The sequence below is a fragment of the Dromiciops gliroides genome, chromosome 3, assembly GCF_019393635.1.
Source record: "Dromiciops gliroides isolate mDroGli1 chromosome 3, mDroGli1.pri, whole genome shotgun sequence".
Lineage (NCBI taxonomy): Eukaryota > Metazoa > Chordata > Mammalia > Microbiotheria > Microbiotheriidae > Dromiciops > Dromiciops gliroides.
Window position 1 is genome coordinate 428,232,631 of NC_057863.1, and position 18,208 is coordinate 428,250,838.

Here is an 18,208-nt window from a genome sequence, read left to right on the forward strand (position 1 = left end):
GATTAAGGTCAGATTGAAGAATATCAGTTTCCAGTTAAGGAAGTGGAACCTCGATTGGTAATGTTGAGATTTAGTGTGTGGCTCTCCTTATGTGTGGCTAGAGTAAAGCACAGTAGGAAATGAATAGAATTTAAGGAAGCTGAGGAATTGGGAAGCTTGGGGGTTTAAGGAAGTATCACTGATTGTTGAAGTGCTAATGGAAGCCAAGGATAAAGAAGGAAAGGAAGATAGTGTCTAGTTGTTGAATTCTTTGAGAAAGGGAAAATGACCTGGGGGCCAGGCTTATTGATTTATACACATATGTGATAACATTTGTTCATCCAAATCATGTTGGCTGCTATAGCCTGGCCTTCCTCCTGTTAGGCTGTTTTGTTACTACACCACTTTTTTATTGATTGTTTTAAAAGAACACTAGAATGAAGTAAAACACAAAATTAAATAGTGGGACTAATTCAATCTCTGACATGTGGAGTCAAGTTTAGCTATGACCTAAACAGCTAAGTGTGAGATTTAAAATTGGATATAAGAGCATTAAACTTCCCCTTAAACTTTTCCCTTATATATCTCCCAGACTACTAAGAAAAAGAAGCCTTTGAGCTTTAATCAGTGAGGGATTAGCTTTTATTGTTTGGGAATTAATTAGACAACAAAAAGGTGATACCAATTAGGGAAATAGGAAAGTAGAAATACAAATGAATAATCTTAGATCTAAGTTTAGTCTATATTCCATTATAAAACTCACTGAATTCCAAAACTGCCTACTGTGGGGACCAATTTTTAATTGGGGAGTGCTAGCTAAGCGGCTCACCACAATATTGGGGCAAGGAAGGAGACCAGCAGCCTCCCTCAAAACAGAACAAGATTTAACAAGAACGAACTTTAAAAAAAACCAAAACACAAACAGGATCAGTAGGATCAAGGGAAGGGAAATAAAATGGGGAAAGGGAAATTATAATACCTGAAAAAATACCACTGCCCAAGGAATCAGCTGAAAATACACAGCAGAATGCCTGTCGCTTTCCAGCTTCCACCTCCGATGCCCAATTCTCCTCCCCCAAACCTAGAAACACCCCACACAGCCCCAGCCAATGGGATGGCTGCTCTGACAGTCACATGACTGCCCTCACTAGGCTTCCAATCATTATAATTTTGCCAGGCCCATGTAGGCATCGGCGAGTGGTGATGATGTGAGGTGCCAGAGCCCTGGCAACGGCTACAACCAGTGGATGGAGCACCATGCGGTTTGCAGAGCCGCAGGCCAGTGTGCACCAAGGCATAAAAACCTCAAATAACAATTAATTCTTTACACTGCCAGGCCGAGAACCAGAGCCGACCACCAGACGCGTGCGCTGCCCTGGCTATGCTGAGAAGCCTGAGTGAGAGGGAACTTCCATTCCACTCTCAGTTTTAAGTTGGCGTCCTGGAAGTACGGCATGCTTGGCCAGCTCTCCGGGCAGCAGTAGGCGCACTGCCGTTCATCGTGGTTTCCTCCTCAAAAGGGTGGTCCTTCAAAAGCCGCTTCAGTAGCATGCGCTCAGCTCTCAAATGATTCAGCTAAAACTTCCGTTTTTTTTTTTTTTACCACATTCCCCCCTTTGTTTCATTTGAAAAACGGATGAGTTTGCTCAATGAAACAGCCAAAAATAATGTCCTATGCTAGCTAATAATATGTTGATATCAATATAAAAAAGGGAGAGAGAAAAGTTTTGTCCAGAGGGGCAGTCCCTCATGAACACAACGCTTTGACATTGGTCTTGCAGAAGGAGGGCCTCTGCAGAGAGTATATGTTACAGATGGTATATAATAACAGAAGGAGATAACAAAAACTAACAAAACAAAACTGTTCATATAAAGTCTCTGAGTTCTCTTGTCGTCTTGAAGTGGTAAGATGTCATCAGGAGGAAGCTGGATTCTGGTCTGGAAAAACTGGGTTCTGGACTCTGGACTCTGATCTGGAAAACTGGATTCTAGACTCTGGTCTAGAAAGCTGGATTCTCTTCTTTAACTGTTTGAATTGCTGGATTTTTACTAAACCATAACATAGCATTGTCAATGATCAAATTAATAAATTCCATTACATTCTCTCCTTTATATAATAGAGGGTTGAGGTAGTTATGCAATCTATAACACTTTTTACCACTATGTGTCTGGATCAAAGCCAAATTTAGTATGTGTTCATGACACCTGAAAAATGTTATGGAAAGATTATCATACCATATCTCATGGTTTCGAGACAGCCAGTAATTGTGCTAGGCCACAGGTGATTAGACTGAGACAAAAAGAAAACAAGTTCAGTTAAATTAGGTTATATTAGGAGGGAGAGAGGATGAAACTAGACTGTGTCTAGTAATTGTGCTCTACATAGTCGCCATCATAAGCAAACCATATAGAAGTTATATTAATAAGGAGATTGAATTTCTGGGTAAATTGAGAAGTCTTGCTAAAACTGTAAATTTATTAAGAGTAATGTTGCTGTTAGGATAGGTTTTTGAATTTTTTCTCAATGGTGATATACTATATGCATTTAGCAAGTATTTAAAAATGAGTTGTTTTGATGCAATTATGATTATTAAAAGAATTGACCAAACAAAACATTGTCCTTTTTCAGGCATACACAAGTGTCTCTAAGGCTTCTCTAGGCCTTGCTGATCACAGGGAACTTGGAAAGATGATGAATACTATCATTTTCCATACTAAGATGGTAGATTCTTTGGTGGAAATGTTGGTGGAAACCTCAGATCTCTCCATATTTTGGTATGTTTTAAATGTTGTTTTCTATTTGTAAAATACAGGGTATCTTAAATACAATTTTCTCAATTATTTTTGTGTTAGACTTTTTATACATTAATTTTTTAAAAATAAAAGTATTTTTAGTATTTTCCAGTTACATGTAGAAATAGTTTTCAACATTTGTATATATAAGATTTCCAATTTCAAATTTTTCTCCCTCCCCCACTCCCCTAGATAGCAGGTAATCTGATATCGGTTATATATATATAATAACATCAAACACATTTCTGCATTAGTCATGTTATATGAGAAGAATCAGAGCAAAAAGGAAAAACCTCAAAAAAGAAAAACAACAGCACCCAAAACAAAAGAAATAGTATGATCCAATCAGCATCCTTATTCCACAGTTCCTTTTTTTCCTCCTGGATTTGGAGAGTCTTTTCCGTTATACATTAAATTAATAATAATGAGCCTGATGATTTGACCATCTGTCATTACTGAAGGGAAGGAAAAAATGTTGATGCTGTTGAATGCCTGTGTTGTTATTTAAATTTGTTTTTTTAACAACATGGTCTCAGGATGGTAGTGCTCAAACAAGGTTAGTGGCTGATTGCTTGGAAGTGTGTGAGGACAAGAAGTGTTTAAGGACCCTTCAGGTGTGCTTATCAGCTTAACTCAATCAGTAATAGGGAGCTAGGGATAAATTTACTTGGGAGCACAGGAATCATTCAGGATAGCCACGCTTAGAGAAACTTGGTGTTAGCCGTTCCACTGCATAGATAGTATAGGTAAAGGAAATGATTCAGGTTTGAACTGAACAAAAATGTGTGCATAGTTGAATATGCTTTAGGGAACTTTACAATTCATTTCGGTTTTCAAATATTAGTAAGAATTTCTTATACAAGACACTGTGCCTAGTACTGGGACAACAGAAACAAAAAAGTCTCTGCCCCTAAGGAGCATAATGCATAAAGTCACACACAAACTTTGAATGAGTCAGTGAATGGTAAGTACCTACTATATGCCAGACACTATGTTAAGCAGGCTATATACAGGATAGATAGGAAATGATTAACAGAGGGAAAGGCTCTAGAATTGAGGGAAACTGGGAAAGGCTTCCTGTAGAAGATGGGATTTTGGTTGACACTTAAAGGAAGCCAGGGAAGTTAGTAGGTAGAATTGAAGAGGGGAGAATGTTCTAGGCATGGGGGACAGTTAAAGAAAATGCCTGGAACTGAGAAATGTAGTGTCTTGTTTACAGAACAGTCAGAATACTGGAGTGTTACTGGAGTTTAGCTGGTGTCACTGAATGAAAGAGTATGTGCTGAGGAGCAAGGTATAGGAGGGGGCTAAGTTATGAAAGACTTTGAATGCCAGAAGATTTTGTATTTGTATCCTGGAGGTGATAGGGTGTCAATGGAGTTTATTAGTTGGGATGTGTGGGGTGACATGGTTGGACCTGTCCTTAAGGATAATCGCTTTGGTGTCTGAATGGAATATGGATTGGAATGTGAAGACTTGAAGCAAGCTGATCTACCAGTAGGCTATTGCATTAGCCCAGGTGGCAGTGTCAGGAGAAATATATATTCAAGAAATGTTGCAAAGGTAAAATTGCCTGCCCTCGGCACCAGCCAGACAAGGGGGTTGCCATGTACTGTGTTAAGTGCTAGGGGTACAAAGACCAAAATGAAATAGTCTCTGTCCTCAGGGAGCTAGAACAACATATAAATATGTATAGAAAATATATAAATGAGTACAAGGTAGTTTAGGGAAGAAGGGAATTCACCATGAGCTTCCTCTAATAACTTTCTCTACTTCTCAAAACCCTTTGATATCATCTCTTTTTCTCTCATCCTTTATTCCAGTCTCTGAATCTGCTGGATCTGTCTACTACCTGCAAGCTCTCACATCTCCCTTAAGTCTCAGTAGATCATACTATCCCCTCAGCTTTATATTATTTCTCCCTTTGACAGCCAAACTCCTTTTCTTTTGGCAGAGGGTTGGGGGTAGGGCATGATACTGGGGTAGAGGTAGGGTGATATTACACATGTTGCCTCTGCTTTTTCTCTCTCACTCTTAAGGCCTTTTGCAGTTTGATTTCTAAACTCATCATTCCTGATTCCCTAGGGTGCTAGCTAGTATTCCCTTAAATTTGTCTTATATTTTTTTTTACTTTCTTTTTTTTGTTTGTTTTTTTTTTAGTGAGGCAATTGGGGTTAAGTGACTTGCCCAGGGTCACACAGCTACTAAATGTTAAGTGTCTGAGGCCGGATCTGAACTCAGGTACTCCTGACTCCAGGGCCGGTGCTCCATCTACTGCACCACCTAGCTGCCCCGAAAATTCTTTTTTTCTCTTTCTTTCTTTTTTTTTTTTAAGTGAGGCAATTGGGGTTAAGTGACTTGCCCAGGGTCACACAGCTAGTAAGTATTAAGTGTCTGAGGCTGGATTTGAACTCAGGTACTCCTGACTCCAGGGCCAGTGCTCTATCCACTGTGCCACCTAGCTCCCCCTTTACTTTCTTATTTATGTTTATTGTCTCCCCAGTGGAATGTAAGATCCCTGCTGTGGAAGGGGCTGTTTCATTTTTGTCTATTTTATCTTGAATGCCTTGTATAATGCCTGCCATATTCTACATTCTTAATAAATGCCTTTTTTTTCATTAGGCAGTTAGAGTGTTGGGCCTTGAGTCAGGAGGACTCACCTTCATGAATTCAAATATGGCCTCAGACTCTTACTAGCTGTGTGACCCTGGGCAAGTCAATTGGCCCTGTTCCTCATTTGTAAAATGAGCTGGAGAAGGAAATGACAAACTACTCCATTATCTTTGCCAAGAAAACCCTAAATGGGGTCACAAAGAATCAGACATGACTGAAAAATGACTCAGTAAAAGTCTTTCAGCCTCTCTGAGGACCCTAAGTCTTTAACTCATGGTGGCAGGCATTCCCCATTTTCAGCATAATATCCCTAATCTGCCATTTCTTGAAAATTTACACATTCCCTGCTTATGCTCCCTATTTGCTTTGTCCATAGCTCCCACATTTACCTGTACTAGCATTTCCCATCTGTTATATCAGTTGGGAAACCAGCCTTCTCTACAAAAATGATAACTTTTAGATTCTTTAGAGAGCTGACCTTCAATGAAAGTGATTATAGCCCAGAGATTCTCCCTATCAGGAGAGTTTAGCAGAGCTCAGTATAGTATGCTGAGTCCAGTGTGACTTGTCCATGGTTATACAACTAAGTGTCTGAGATAGCATTTCATTCTTGTGACTCTTTAAGTTCAGGGCTCTTTCCATTGTGCCTTGCTTCCATCTTTTCCTGTAAACAGCCCATCAAAAATAATTGCAACATGAAAATATAGCAGCACTGCAAAGAATGAAGTATAGAAATTACAGCTTGCCATGATCTTATAAATGGTTTGTCGATTCTTGAAGTATTCTGTAATGTTTGCCATTAAAATGAGCTAACCATGGGTTTGTAAAATCCAAAGATGTTTTTGATGCTTTAAAAAGTTCAAAATTTTGGGTCGGCTAGGTGGCGCAGTGGATAAAGCACCAGCCCTGGATTCAGGAGTTCCTGAGTTCAAATCCAGCCTCAGACACTTGACACTTACTGGCTGTATGACCTTGGGCAAGTCACTTAACCCCCATTGCCCTGCCCCCCCAAAAGTTCAAAATTTGATGACAGTAGAATATGTTGTGGATTTTAGAAGTGCACCAGCTACTATAAGTGTATTGTCATAAAAGGCAAATTAATGTATGAAATGTTCATCTTATGAAACTGATGAGTGAAGGTTTCCTGAAGACTTAATTGTAAAATTTTGAAGCTGCATTATATAGAGCTCTAAGTCCTGAATTTGTATCTGCTTTATGAGAGTCATAAAATAAGAATTTATATATAATAGTGTACATTTCAAATGGTAGTCAGTGGAATAGTAAAATTTAAAATACAGACACATAAACACACACAGAGGATTTTGCTATATAACTTTCTGATAGCTGTTTTAATCTGTTTGAGGGATTTCTGTATTTATATTCCTCTTTGTAATAGTGTGCATAAAATATCATGTGATTTATTATGTAAATTGTTACTATGTATAAGTAATATTATTATGACTGAGGTTTATCCTGAGTTTCTGTTTTCGAAATAAATAATTGGGTGCCATGTCTAGAATAACATGTTATAAAAAATAACTAATCATTCATACTAGATTAAAATAAAACATGCTGTTGTATGCTTTGTTTACTATAATAGTCTGAAATAATGATACAGACTTTTAATTTTTTCCTAACATAGTTTTTATAGTCGTGCATTTGAGAAGATGTTTCAGCAGTGTTTGGAACTTCCCTCTCAATCAAGATACTCAATTGCATTTCCTCTGCTTTGTACTCATTTTATGAGTTGTACACATGAGCTGTGTCCAGAAGAGGTAATTTTTTATTTTTTAACTTAGCATAGATGACTATGACTAATATTTGTAGATACTATTATAACGATGGGTGAATGGGTGTGAGTGGCATCTTGGCTTTGGAGTCAGAAGACCAAACTTCAAGTTCTTCTTCATATATACCAGTCAGGAGTTTGTGGGTTAACCTCTCAGTGCCCAGCAATTCTTGTAGCAGTTCAGTTACCACTGAGTTGCTGATATATATGAATGGAGACATTGTCTACACTGGGAGTAACACAAATGAGATAAAATTACATATACAGACTCTTGCCCTATTAGGTATATCTTATTTTACATTTATAATATGCTACCTTCATGCCTCACTTCATCCTCCCAATTAAGGTTGTTACTGACCTACTTTGGGGAACTATCTGAAATGGAGCCATTTAGAACAATAGGACATCAGTTGGAAAGGGCATTAGAGATCATTTAGTCCTAACCACTTATTTTGAAGGTGGAAAAATACTGAGGTTAGGACAGGCTAAATGACCTGCCAAAGATCTCACAGCTGATTTATGACCATCAGGAATAAAACCCAAGTCTATTCACTCCAAAACCAGTATCTTTTTTATTATACCATGCTAAAGTTTGTATTTATGTTGTGAAAATTTCTAAGTCCAACAAAGTAAAGAAACAGCAAAGTCTCCAACCCATGGGAAAATAGGTTTATTGAGAGAGGGCCTATCTCACAATAAAGCCAGACTCAGGTCTTCGACCCAAAGACCATGAGTATAGGGCTCCCGGTGGTTTTATACCCCTACAGGCTCCTTCCATTGCACCCTCAGAGAGTTGCAAATGTTACAGAAAAGGATATATTGAAACATGGTTACCAATAAGCAGATCATATACATGAGCATTTAGTGGCATGGACAGAATCACCAAATGTGACTGGCACTCAACCAGCTTGCTGATCCGGCCCAAACTATGTCACATATTGTGTCACAGAATGCTATGGTCCTGAGTCTTAATGCTCCTTCAGCTTAGAAGACACTATTTCTAGTGTTGTGGTTAACCACAATGCACCTTTTAAAAAGGGACGTTATAACCAAGCTGGTATCACTTGTGGTTGAACATGTAACCACAATGGAGGGAGACAGTGGTCAAGAGACAAGTTTACAAGTGCTCCATTAATTTAAACCATTAAGAAATATTCAGACCACATAAAAAACAAGTGAAATAATATCCATACTGACTAACTTAAGACACTAGAGAATACTTAATCATCATTTGTCTCATATAATACTGATTATTACAACAGTTAAATCACTGATATTTAAGGGGTGGGGAAGTCTCACTCACATTTATTCAATTTTAAAATTTAAATATCTTTTTTTCCAACATATATATATTTGGGGGGGGGCAACGAGGGTTAAGTGACTTGCCCAAGGTCACACAGCTAGTAAGTGTCAAGTGTCTGAGGCCAGATTTGAACTCAGGTCCTCCTGAATCCAGGGCTGGTGCTTTATCCACTGTGCCACCTAGCTGCCCCCCAGCATATATATCTTAAAATATTTGTGAATTGTTCATTTAGCTGGAAAGTATTTATCATTTATTCTTTCCTGCTGTTTTTAGTAAGAGATTATGCTTCAGTATGAGAAGTAGCTATAGAATCTAATGGGGCAATGGAAATAGTTCTGACTTTGGAATCAGAATTTGGATTCCAGTTCGTTTGTGTGACGTTCATAACTGTGAGATTAAAATTGGATATTAGATCATAAATCTCCCCTACTTAACTTTTCCCTAATTTATCTCCCAGACTAGTAAATGGAAGAAGTTTCTGGTTTTCTAGATAGAGCCTTTATTGTATGGTAGTCACAAGGTGATGTTGATTAGAAGGATAGGAAAATAGAAATACAATACAAATCGTCTTAAGTCTAGGCTTAGTCTATATTCCTTATAAAAACTCACCAAACCGAAAAAGGCCACCTTTGGAGAGAGAGAGACCGTCTGTGCCGCGCCGTCAGGAGTCCCGCCAAGCAGGCAAAAAGGCCTCCTCCCGTTCTCTCCACCCCGGAAGTCAAAAACCCGGCAGGCAGTCTGACATGCGCAGCAGGCGGACTGTTCATCTCCTCCCCAAAAGGGTGGTCCTTGAAAAACTGGCATCTTTCAGTTATCCTAACCGACTGTTAAAAACTTTCATATTTTACCACATTACCTTGAACATATCAGTCTTTCTGAGCCTCAGTTTTCTCATGTATGAAATGAGAGGTGGGCTCTTGAGATCCTTTTAGTTCTAAATCTTTGATCATATGACTATATGGAGATAGTATTTACCAGCACATGTTCACTAAGCACATTCTCAAGACAATGAATTAGACATTTTTAGGGATATAAAGGGAATAAGCTATAATTCCTGCATTTGGGTAGCTTATCGTTTAGTGGATGAACAAACAACAAATATGCCTTATCTGTATGCCTTATATATTGGAGTTATAAAATGTAAGAGCTAGATAGTATTTTAGGAATCATATAGTTGAATCCTTATCACTTATAATGAGCTCTCTTTAGACCCAAATTTAGGATTAAAAGCCAGGTGTCTGAACATTGGCCCGGTATTCTTTTGGGGTTGTCACAGTGCTGCAGAAGATACATTTTATGATGAAAAAAGCCAGGACAATTCAGTAGGAGCTGAAAACAATATGAAAATATATAGAATACAGAGCAAGAGTTTTATTCCCCATGAGATCATTCATTACAACAGAGTCTTAAGGGAGTGCATAGAGAATTGTCCTTAAAGCCAGTAAACCAGAAAGATCTGTGTTCAAATTTTGCCTCTGAAATATGTGGTGGTGTCATATGAAACTTGTGTCATAGGTGAAACATATGGCAAGTAACTTAACGCTTAACATTCTCTAGAGAACTCTAAGGCTATAAGTTGCAGAGAGAGACTTTCATCACCAGAAAGTTCCCCATAGCAATGAACCCATAGGTCTAGTCCCTATCCCTAAGATCATTCATATATGTTAAAGCAGTAGATAAAACTTTCCAAATTGTTTGTGAAATAGAATTCAGTGAATACTTATTAAAGTTTGGTGACAGTGAGACCAATGAAACCTTTTGTTCTCTTGTTCTTTGAAACTCTATACAATTTAATGTATTGTAAAGTACTTTATTTTTCAAGTAACAAGGTTAATTAATCTGTCCCTGTCACAGACTCCCCTCTTCTTTATTAAGCAAATTTTAAAAAATAAATAAAAACTGAAACAAATCCTTCAGCATGTAACTGGTCATTGGACCAAACAAAATCCCACATAACCATGCCTGGATATGTATGTTTCTACGTTTGAGGTAATCACCTCTCTATTATGAGGTGAGTGACATGTTTCATGTTAATTCTTGTGGACTCAGGGTGTATCATTTGGATGATCAAGATTCTAAAGATTTTGAAATTTTTTTTTCTATAACAGTAATCATTGTGTAGACTGGTCTCCTAGTTGTGTTTACTTAGCTCTGCATCAGTTGACAAAATTCTTGTTTCCTCAAAAATTGTTTAATTATTTTTACAGTACAATAACATTTCATTACATTCCTACACGTATGTATTATACTTTAATTTGTTTAGCCACCATTTATTTGTAAATTTAGCAAATTATTAATAAGCTATCCATCTTTTTTAAAAAAGTAAGCCAATAACTTGATGATAATGTGATACAGTGGAAATTGATCAACAAACATTTCTTTAGGGCTCACTATGTACCAACTGCTAGGACATAAAGACAAAAATGTGACAGTCTCTACATTTAGGGAACTTGAGTTTGAATTCTGTTTTTGCTATTTCCTCTACCTCGTTTGACATTGGGCAAGTCATTTCACTTTCTGGGCCTTAGTTTTCTCATCAATAAAATGAGGGAATTAAATTAGATGATTTTATCTTTTCAACTTTATAAGCACAGATGTCCACATAGTTAATTGTTTCTTATTAATATCAATAGCACATGCTTTAACATTTTACAAAGTTTCTCAAAAAGATATGCTCTTAGGCAAAACAACATTTGAGTACAATTTGTTTTACAGGGACTAAATTCATACTATGAAACCTTTTTTAAATTGATAGGTTTTTTTTTTTTTTGACAGAACAGATACTTACCAACAAATAGCCAAACCAAATCCCTTTACAAACTTTAATTCCCTAAAACTCTTAGGCAAATAGTGTGACAGGAGCTGACAGAAAAAAATGTGACTCTTTAATTTTTGTTACTTTACTAGTTGTTCACAGAAAAGAAGACTGTGATTTAATTTTGATAATGTGATTCCAAAATTATTTTATTTGACCCCATTTTTGTTCCCTTAGTGTTATATGTGACCTTTATTTACATTGTACATATCATATATAATAGCAAAATTTGAAAGTAATAGCTATAAGCTAAACATCCTAGTCATCACCACTTGAAACAAAACATTGACTTTCCATACTATCTTTCCCACACAAAGAAATACCAATACTAGGGGCAGCTAGGTGGCACAGTGGATAGAGCACTGGCCCTGGATTCAGGCCTACCTGAGTTCAAATCTGGCATCAGACACTTAACACCTACTAGCTGTGTGACCCTGGGCAAGTCACTTAACCCTAATTGCCTCACTAAAAAAAAAAGAAATACCAATACTTAATTCTATAGAAACATGAATGTAGAAATGAGTAGAGCTAAGGATGTGTTCTAATATTTCCATAAAAGTAAATTTAATTTTTCTTTGCTCTCCTTCTGTGCACTCTTGCTTATTTTTCCACAAGTTGCAATAGAGAGGGGAGGAGTGACAGGTTAATTGTTTTTAAAATTTTTGGTCTAGTAAGCTGGGAATATAACTTTCAGAAGTAGACATTTAAATATTTCAGAGATCTCATCAGTGTGCACATTCTGTACACTGACTCAGCCTATCATGTTGCTATGCCTTTCTTAGGTAGTCTTTATAAATTATTGTATTAAACTTTCTGATAATGAAGGCAATAAGAGATGAGATAACATTGGGGAAGGAGAGAATAAGCAAGAGGAAAGAAGAGAAAATTTGTTAAGCACTTACTCTGTGCCAGTACTGTCTTATGTGCTGGGAACACAAATGTACACAAAAAAAGGACAATTCCTATTTTCAAGAAGTTTATATTTGAATGGGTAATATAAAACATAAAGAGGAACTGGAAAGTAGAGAGACATGAGGCAGGAAGGATACTTGAGTAGGGGTAAAGCTAATGATGAAGAGGTGAAAATCCAGAGAGTGAGAACTATAGCGTGGGAGTTAGCTAAATACAAAGGAAATTTGCATGAACAAAAAAATGTGAATATTTTAAAACAGATTTCACCTTTAACAATTTATTGCAAATACTTTAGTAATGTTTACATTTTTCCTCTTTGCCATTTATCCAACTCAAATTAGACCTTATTAAGAGCATGCTGTATAAGCTGTTGTACGTAATAGAAGCTGAGAGATAAAAAGGTAAATACATGATTTCTATCAGCAAAAGGCTTACAGTCTACTAGAGTAAATAAGATTGACACATTACTATAATGTAATGTTGTCGTTCAGTCAGTCAGTCTGAATCTATGTGACGCTGTTGACCAACTGTCCATGGGTTTTCTTGGCAGAGTTAGTTTAGTGATTTTCCATTTACTTCTCCAGTGGATCCTTTTGTCAGGCAATCAGAGGTTAAGGGAGTTGTGTAGGGGCTCACAGCTAGGAAGTGCCTGAGGGTGGATTTGCACTCTGATCTTCTTGACTCCAGGTTCAGTGCTCTGTTCACTGAGCCACCATCTGTCTCCATATTAACTGTATGTCACAGTTATTAGATTCTGCTTTCCCTCAAAGGGTAAAATTAGGAGTCGTGAGTGGCATTGGTAAGGAGACAAATTTAGACTTTGTGTAAGGAAAATCTTAACTGATAGATATCCAAAATTGGAATGGGTTGTCTTGAGAGTTGGTTTTCTTTCATTAAAGATCTTGAAGCAAAAGCTGAATGACCACTTCTTGGACTATTGATAAGGACTTTTAAGAGTTCCCCTGAACTTGTCTTTTTGAATTGCCATATTTTCTAGAAACTCTGGACACAGAGTATGCAGGAGCTCCTGAATGTGTCAAGGTCTTAGCTCCTCCTGAGCTGACCTAATTTGTTGTTGCACCCCAAGCTGAACTCTCTGTTGGTCCTTGGGAGGCAAGACAGGCACCAGCCAGTCTGTGCCAGGCTGGGAAAATGCTTGTATACCTGAGGCTTTTGCCATCACCTTGCTCTTCTCCTTTGGGAGGGGTTTTGTCCTTTTCCCCACCTTTGCAGCACTGTTCCCCCTCCCTTGTCATGCCCCTTCTTGGTATCCCCTCTTCCCTTTGTCTTGCTATTATAAAAAAGTAAACTTCTGTAAAAACTGGGAACCTGTTGAGTTCCTGTGCGTGTTCATTTCTCTTGTAATAAATCTAGTTTTCACATAACATTATAGAGTGAAATCTTGTTCACATGCAGGTTGGACTAGGTGGCCTCAGGGTCTCTTCCATAGAGATTTTATGATTTATGTACTACTTTAAAACTTTATGTATATTTAAGTTTGATAAGCAGGTATCTACCGTGTGCAAGGTGTGCTAGGTGCAGAGACAATAGTAATATAGTTTTGTATACTCCCTTGAAGAGTGAAATTCTTCTGGGAGATAAAACACATACACAGATAAGTAAATTCAGAGTGATTTCAGGAAGTTGAGAGCACTAACAACAGGGAGGAATCAGGGAAAGCTTCACAGAAGGTACACCTCAGCTAAACCTTAAAGGAAGAAATGAGAACAGAATGTCAAGTCAATGAACATTTATTAAGTGCTTGTATTTGCCAGGTATTGTACTAAGCACTGGAGATGGAAGAAAGACAAAAGCAAAAATTATCCAAAACCAGTCACTGCTCCTGAGGGGCTCACAGTCTAATGAGAAAGAAACCTTAAGAGAGCCTTGTGGAAACAAGATGTATACAAGATAAATTGGAGATGATCAACTGAGGAAAAGCACTAAGATAAAAGAGGCTTCTTGCAGAATGTGAGACTTTGATACTTAAAGGAAGCTAGTAGATGGAAATGAGAGAAAGAGTTCCAGGCATTCTGCACAGCCTCTGCTCACCTGTCTGTCAGTTCATTTTATTTGTTTATTTTTACAGGGTAAATGGGGGCCAGTGCCATTGGGTCACAGGTGTGTGGAGGGGAGTAAAGTATAAGAAGATGGGAAAGTTAGGAAAGGACCAGGTTGCAAAGGACTTTAAAAAGGGAGGGTCAGTTGAAATTATGTCAACTAAAATTTGTAGTGTATTTAACATGATTTTCTGATTTTTCTGCCCTTTTTCTCTCCACAAGTGAGTAGCAGTAAAGGTAGTGGATGGTAAAAGTAACCCAAGTCTAAAGTTTGGCTGGGCATGATCTTTAATAATAAAATAGTGGGCAAAGGACTCAAGAGGACAGTGTGGAGATGAAAGGGCTCAAAATGGAGAACGAAGGAAAATGTAGCCAGCGTGGGGGATGATAAATGGGTTTGTGTTTTTACACACCCATAGGTAAAACCTTTATCATGATCCTATACTGCCTTGAGCTGCCCCAGTGGGTGAAGTGAACATCTTAGAAAGTTGAAACTTGTTCCTTTTGAACCCCTGGAGTGAATGAGCCCCTCTTCTCCATCCCTGGGTCCTTCCTTGGCCCAGAAGCAGGCTCCTCCCCAGCAATTATGGGAAATCTCTCTCCCACTCCCTCTGCTCCTCACCTCAATATATCTTTTGTTTTTAATATTTTTCCCATTAAGCTCATTATGTGTTTTTCTATTAAGTTCTTTTTCCTTTTTTTCATTCTTCCTTTGTCCTAATAATACACGGTTGTCTTTTTGAGGGTGGTGTTCATTGAGGGCCTTGGAGCAAGGATTATAATCAAAGCAATATATCAGAAAAATTATGGGTTATGCATCGGCATATACAAAGGGTATTCTAAGTAGTGTTTTTAAGTACCTATTATCTGTCAGGTACTGTGCTAAGTCCTTTACAGGTATTAACTTATTTAATCCACATAACCCAAGAGGTAGTGCTATTATTTTATAGTTTTACAGCTGAGAAAACTGAGACAGGCAGAAAGGTTAAGTGGATTGCCTAGGGTTACACATCTAGGAAGTGTATGAGACTAGATTTGAATTTAGGTCATCTTGACTCTAAGTCTGGTGTTATCCACTGTGCCAATTAGCCTCCAGGAGATACAAAGCCATAAATGAAATAGCCCATTTCTTCAGGAACTTATATTCTATGGAGGGAAACATGTGCACTTAAACATATACAAAACAAATGCAAGGTAATTTGGAGATGCAGCATTAATATCAGGGAGGAATCAGGAAAAACTGAGTACAGTATAATACTTGAGCTTTGAAGGTAATAGAAATTCTAAGAGAGGAAAATACAGAGTTCATTTGAAGCATGGAGGACAGCTTTGTGCAAGTGGCAAGGCACAGAGATAGCAGCTGGGTCTTTTATACAGAAAATAAGACCAATGTGACTAAACCAAAGAGTACTTGAAGGGGAATAATTTATAATAGGGTTGAAAAGATTGGGTGGGGGTAAATTGTAACGGGCTTTACATGCTAAATAGAAACATATATGATTTTTGAAGCAATAGGGAATCTCTGGATTTAATTGAGTAGGAAAGTGATATATTCAGATATCTTTTAGGAGAGTAACATTAACAGCTATATAGAGTATGAATTGAAGTAGGGAGAGGCTGTCATCAAAGTAACAAGGGCCTAAACTAGAATAGGAGCCGTGTGAGGAATGTTAAGGGGTCTCCTGAAACTGTCTTTTTGAGTTGCCTTATTTTCCAGAAACACTGGACCCAGAGTGTGAAGTTAGGTCCTGAACGTGTCATGGATTAGGCCTCCCACCCTGAGCTGACATCATTTGTTGTTTGTATCCCAAGCTGGATTCCCTGTGCATCCTTGGGAGTCAAAACAGGCATCAGTCTGCACTAGACGAGGGAACTCCTTGTGCAGCTGGGACCCTTGTAGATAAGCAGACCATCCTGTTTTCATAGCCTAGCAGTTCCCATCTTAATTATTCATGATTTCTCCTCCCCTGCCATTCCCCTTTAGATAGAGATTTCTGTTTTTCCTCCTCTCTTTGTCTCAATTTCATAAATGTGCAAGCTTCTATTTGGATTTTGAACTCTGCCCTGGCTTAGGGTTCCACATGTGTGTTTATTTTCTTGTAATAAACCTAGTTTTCATTTAAGTTTTGTGAAGTAGTGATTGCCTGTTAACAGGAGAGAAAAGGGGATGGGTATGAAAGGAGATGTTGAGGCATAATTATAGACTTTATAACTTTTGGATATGTGTGATGAAGCAGACTGAACCTGTGTGCGTGAGGAGATGAGGCTGCCAAAACTGAAAAGGTGTTGATAGACTTAACTGAAATAGCAAAGAAGGGGTTTGAGGAAGACAGGTAATGAGTTCTGTTTTTCTTTACATTAAATTTGATATACCATTGGACATCCAGATAGGAATGTTCACTGGGCAGTTAGTGATATGGGAGATATTTGCATAGACATGATACTTAAATTCATAGGATCTGATGGAGTCACAAAAAGATAGCATAGAGAAAGGAAGGAATAGAACCCAGGACAGAGATTTAGAGTATAGCCACATTCACCCGCTTTAAGAAGATGGATTATGTATGAAGATCCAGCAAAAGTGATTGAGAAGGATCGATCAGGCAGATAGTAGGGGAACCAGGAGAGAGCAGTGTCACAAAAATTCAAAGAGAGGTTAGCCAATAAGAGAGGGATATGAACATAGATTGAGGTGATGGAAAAGGAAAATATTGCTTTCTAGAGAAGTTAACTGACTAGTCACATCACCACATTTGCTTTGGCTTTTAAATCTGTTTTGCAAATTTTGTTTATTTAAATGGATTGGCTTCTTAATATGTATATACCATAGTTAAGATATAGAATTGCAGAGTTGAAAAGGACCTCATAAACTAAATACATATTAAGTGAATATTTTTATGGAAGATCATCCTGACCCTTTTAAATCTCTTTTCAAAGAGTAATATTTTATAAAATCAAATTAATGAAATTATATATTATGTACCTCTTAAGTGCTAGGTATTGAGAGGGATACAAGAAATATAAGATAACATGTCTGCCCTTTACAATCCAGTGGAGGTTTAACGTAATTATTCTTCTTTACTCAGGAATTAAATCAGTTAGTCTTTTTCTTAAAGGAAATGTATGTTTTAAAACATATATTTTGTTTTGACAGAGACATCATATTGGGGATCGGAGTCTTTCATTATGTAACATGTTCTTGGATGAAATGGCTAAGCAAGCTAGAAATCTCATTACAGATATTTGCACAGAACAGTGTACTCTTAGTGACCAGGTAAGAATTTATTTTTTCCCTTCAGTGCAAATAGAAATTTTTTTTTTATGAACATAGTAAATTGTGACCAGTGGTCAATAATTGAGTTACATGTTGACTTTTGATTTGGAGTTCATTTATTTTGCTATTTTTCAAACTAGTATGATGTTATGGATGTTGGGAAATGGGGACTGGATAGTGGAAAGGACATTAACAATAATTATAATAGTTTCCTACAGAAATTTAAATAGTCCCCAAAGTGTCTCCAGAAACTTAAGAAATATCCTACATAGCAAACACTCAATTCACCAAGTGGAGATAAATGGCAGCCATGGGCCATGCCAATTCAGAATATAAACTCATTTATAAAATCTTACGAAAAAGGATGTTGGAAGATTATGAACACTATCACTTCACAAAACAGTCAAGATGGGGAAAACAACTTAACCTTGGCAAAGCTTGCAAAACTAAGCAAAGTCATCTCAAGGAAATTATGAATGAAGCTGGAAAGAGAAGAGTAAATGATGGGAAAAAACTAGTGTTTTTTATAACAGACTCTCCACCATGAAAGCTAGTGGAGAAACCACAATAAAACTAACACAAGAAGACCTTGTTGTACTCATAGAAAAAATAGATATGTCATTGAAGAAAACAAAGATGAAGTAAAGCAACTAGATTAAAACAAGGATAT

The 18,208-nt window shown here is 37.4% G+C and overlaps 1 protein-coding gene across 4 annotated transcripts in view; it reads left to right on the forward strand.

Annotated features, from left to right (window-relative positions):
• NCKAP1 (NCK associated protein 1) overlaps positions 1-18,208 on the forward strand; it is a 128,748-nt gene that overhangs the window by 78,718 nt on the left and 31,822 nt on the right. For all 4 annotated transcript variants that reach the window (XM_043992592.1, XM_043992593.1, XM_043992594.1 and 1 more), the window contains 3 exons: positions 2,609-2,754; positions 7,028-7,160; positions 17,419-17,538. In XM_043992592.1, coding sequence (XP_043848527.1) covers positions 2,609-2,754; positions 7,028-7,160; positions 17,419-17,538 — 399 coding nt within the window. The remainder of the gene's footprint in view (positions 1-2,608; positions 2,755-7,027; positions 7,161-17,418; positions 17,539-18,208) is intronic.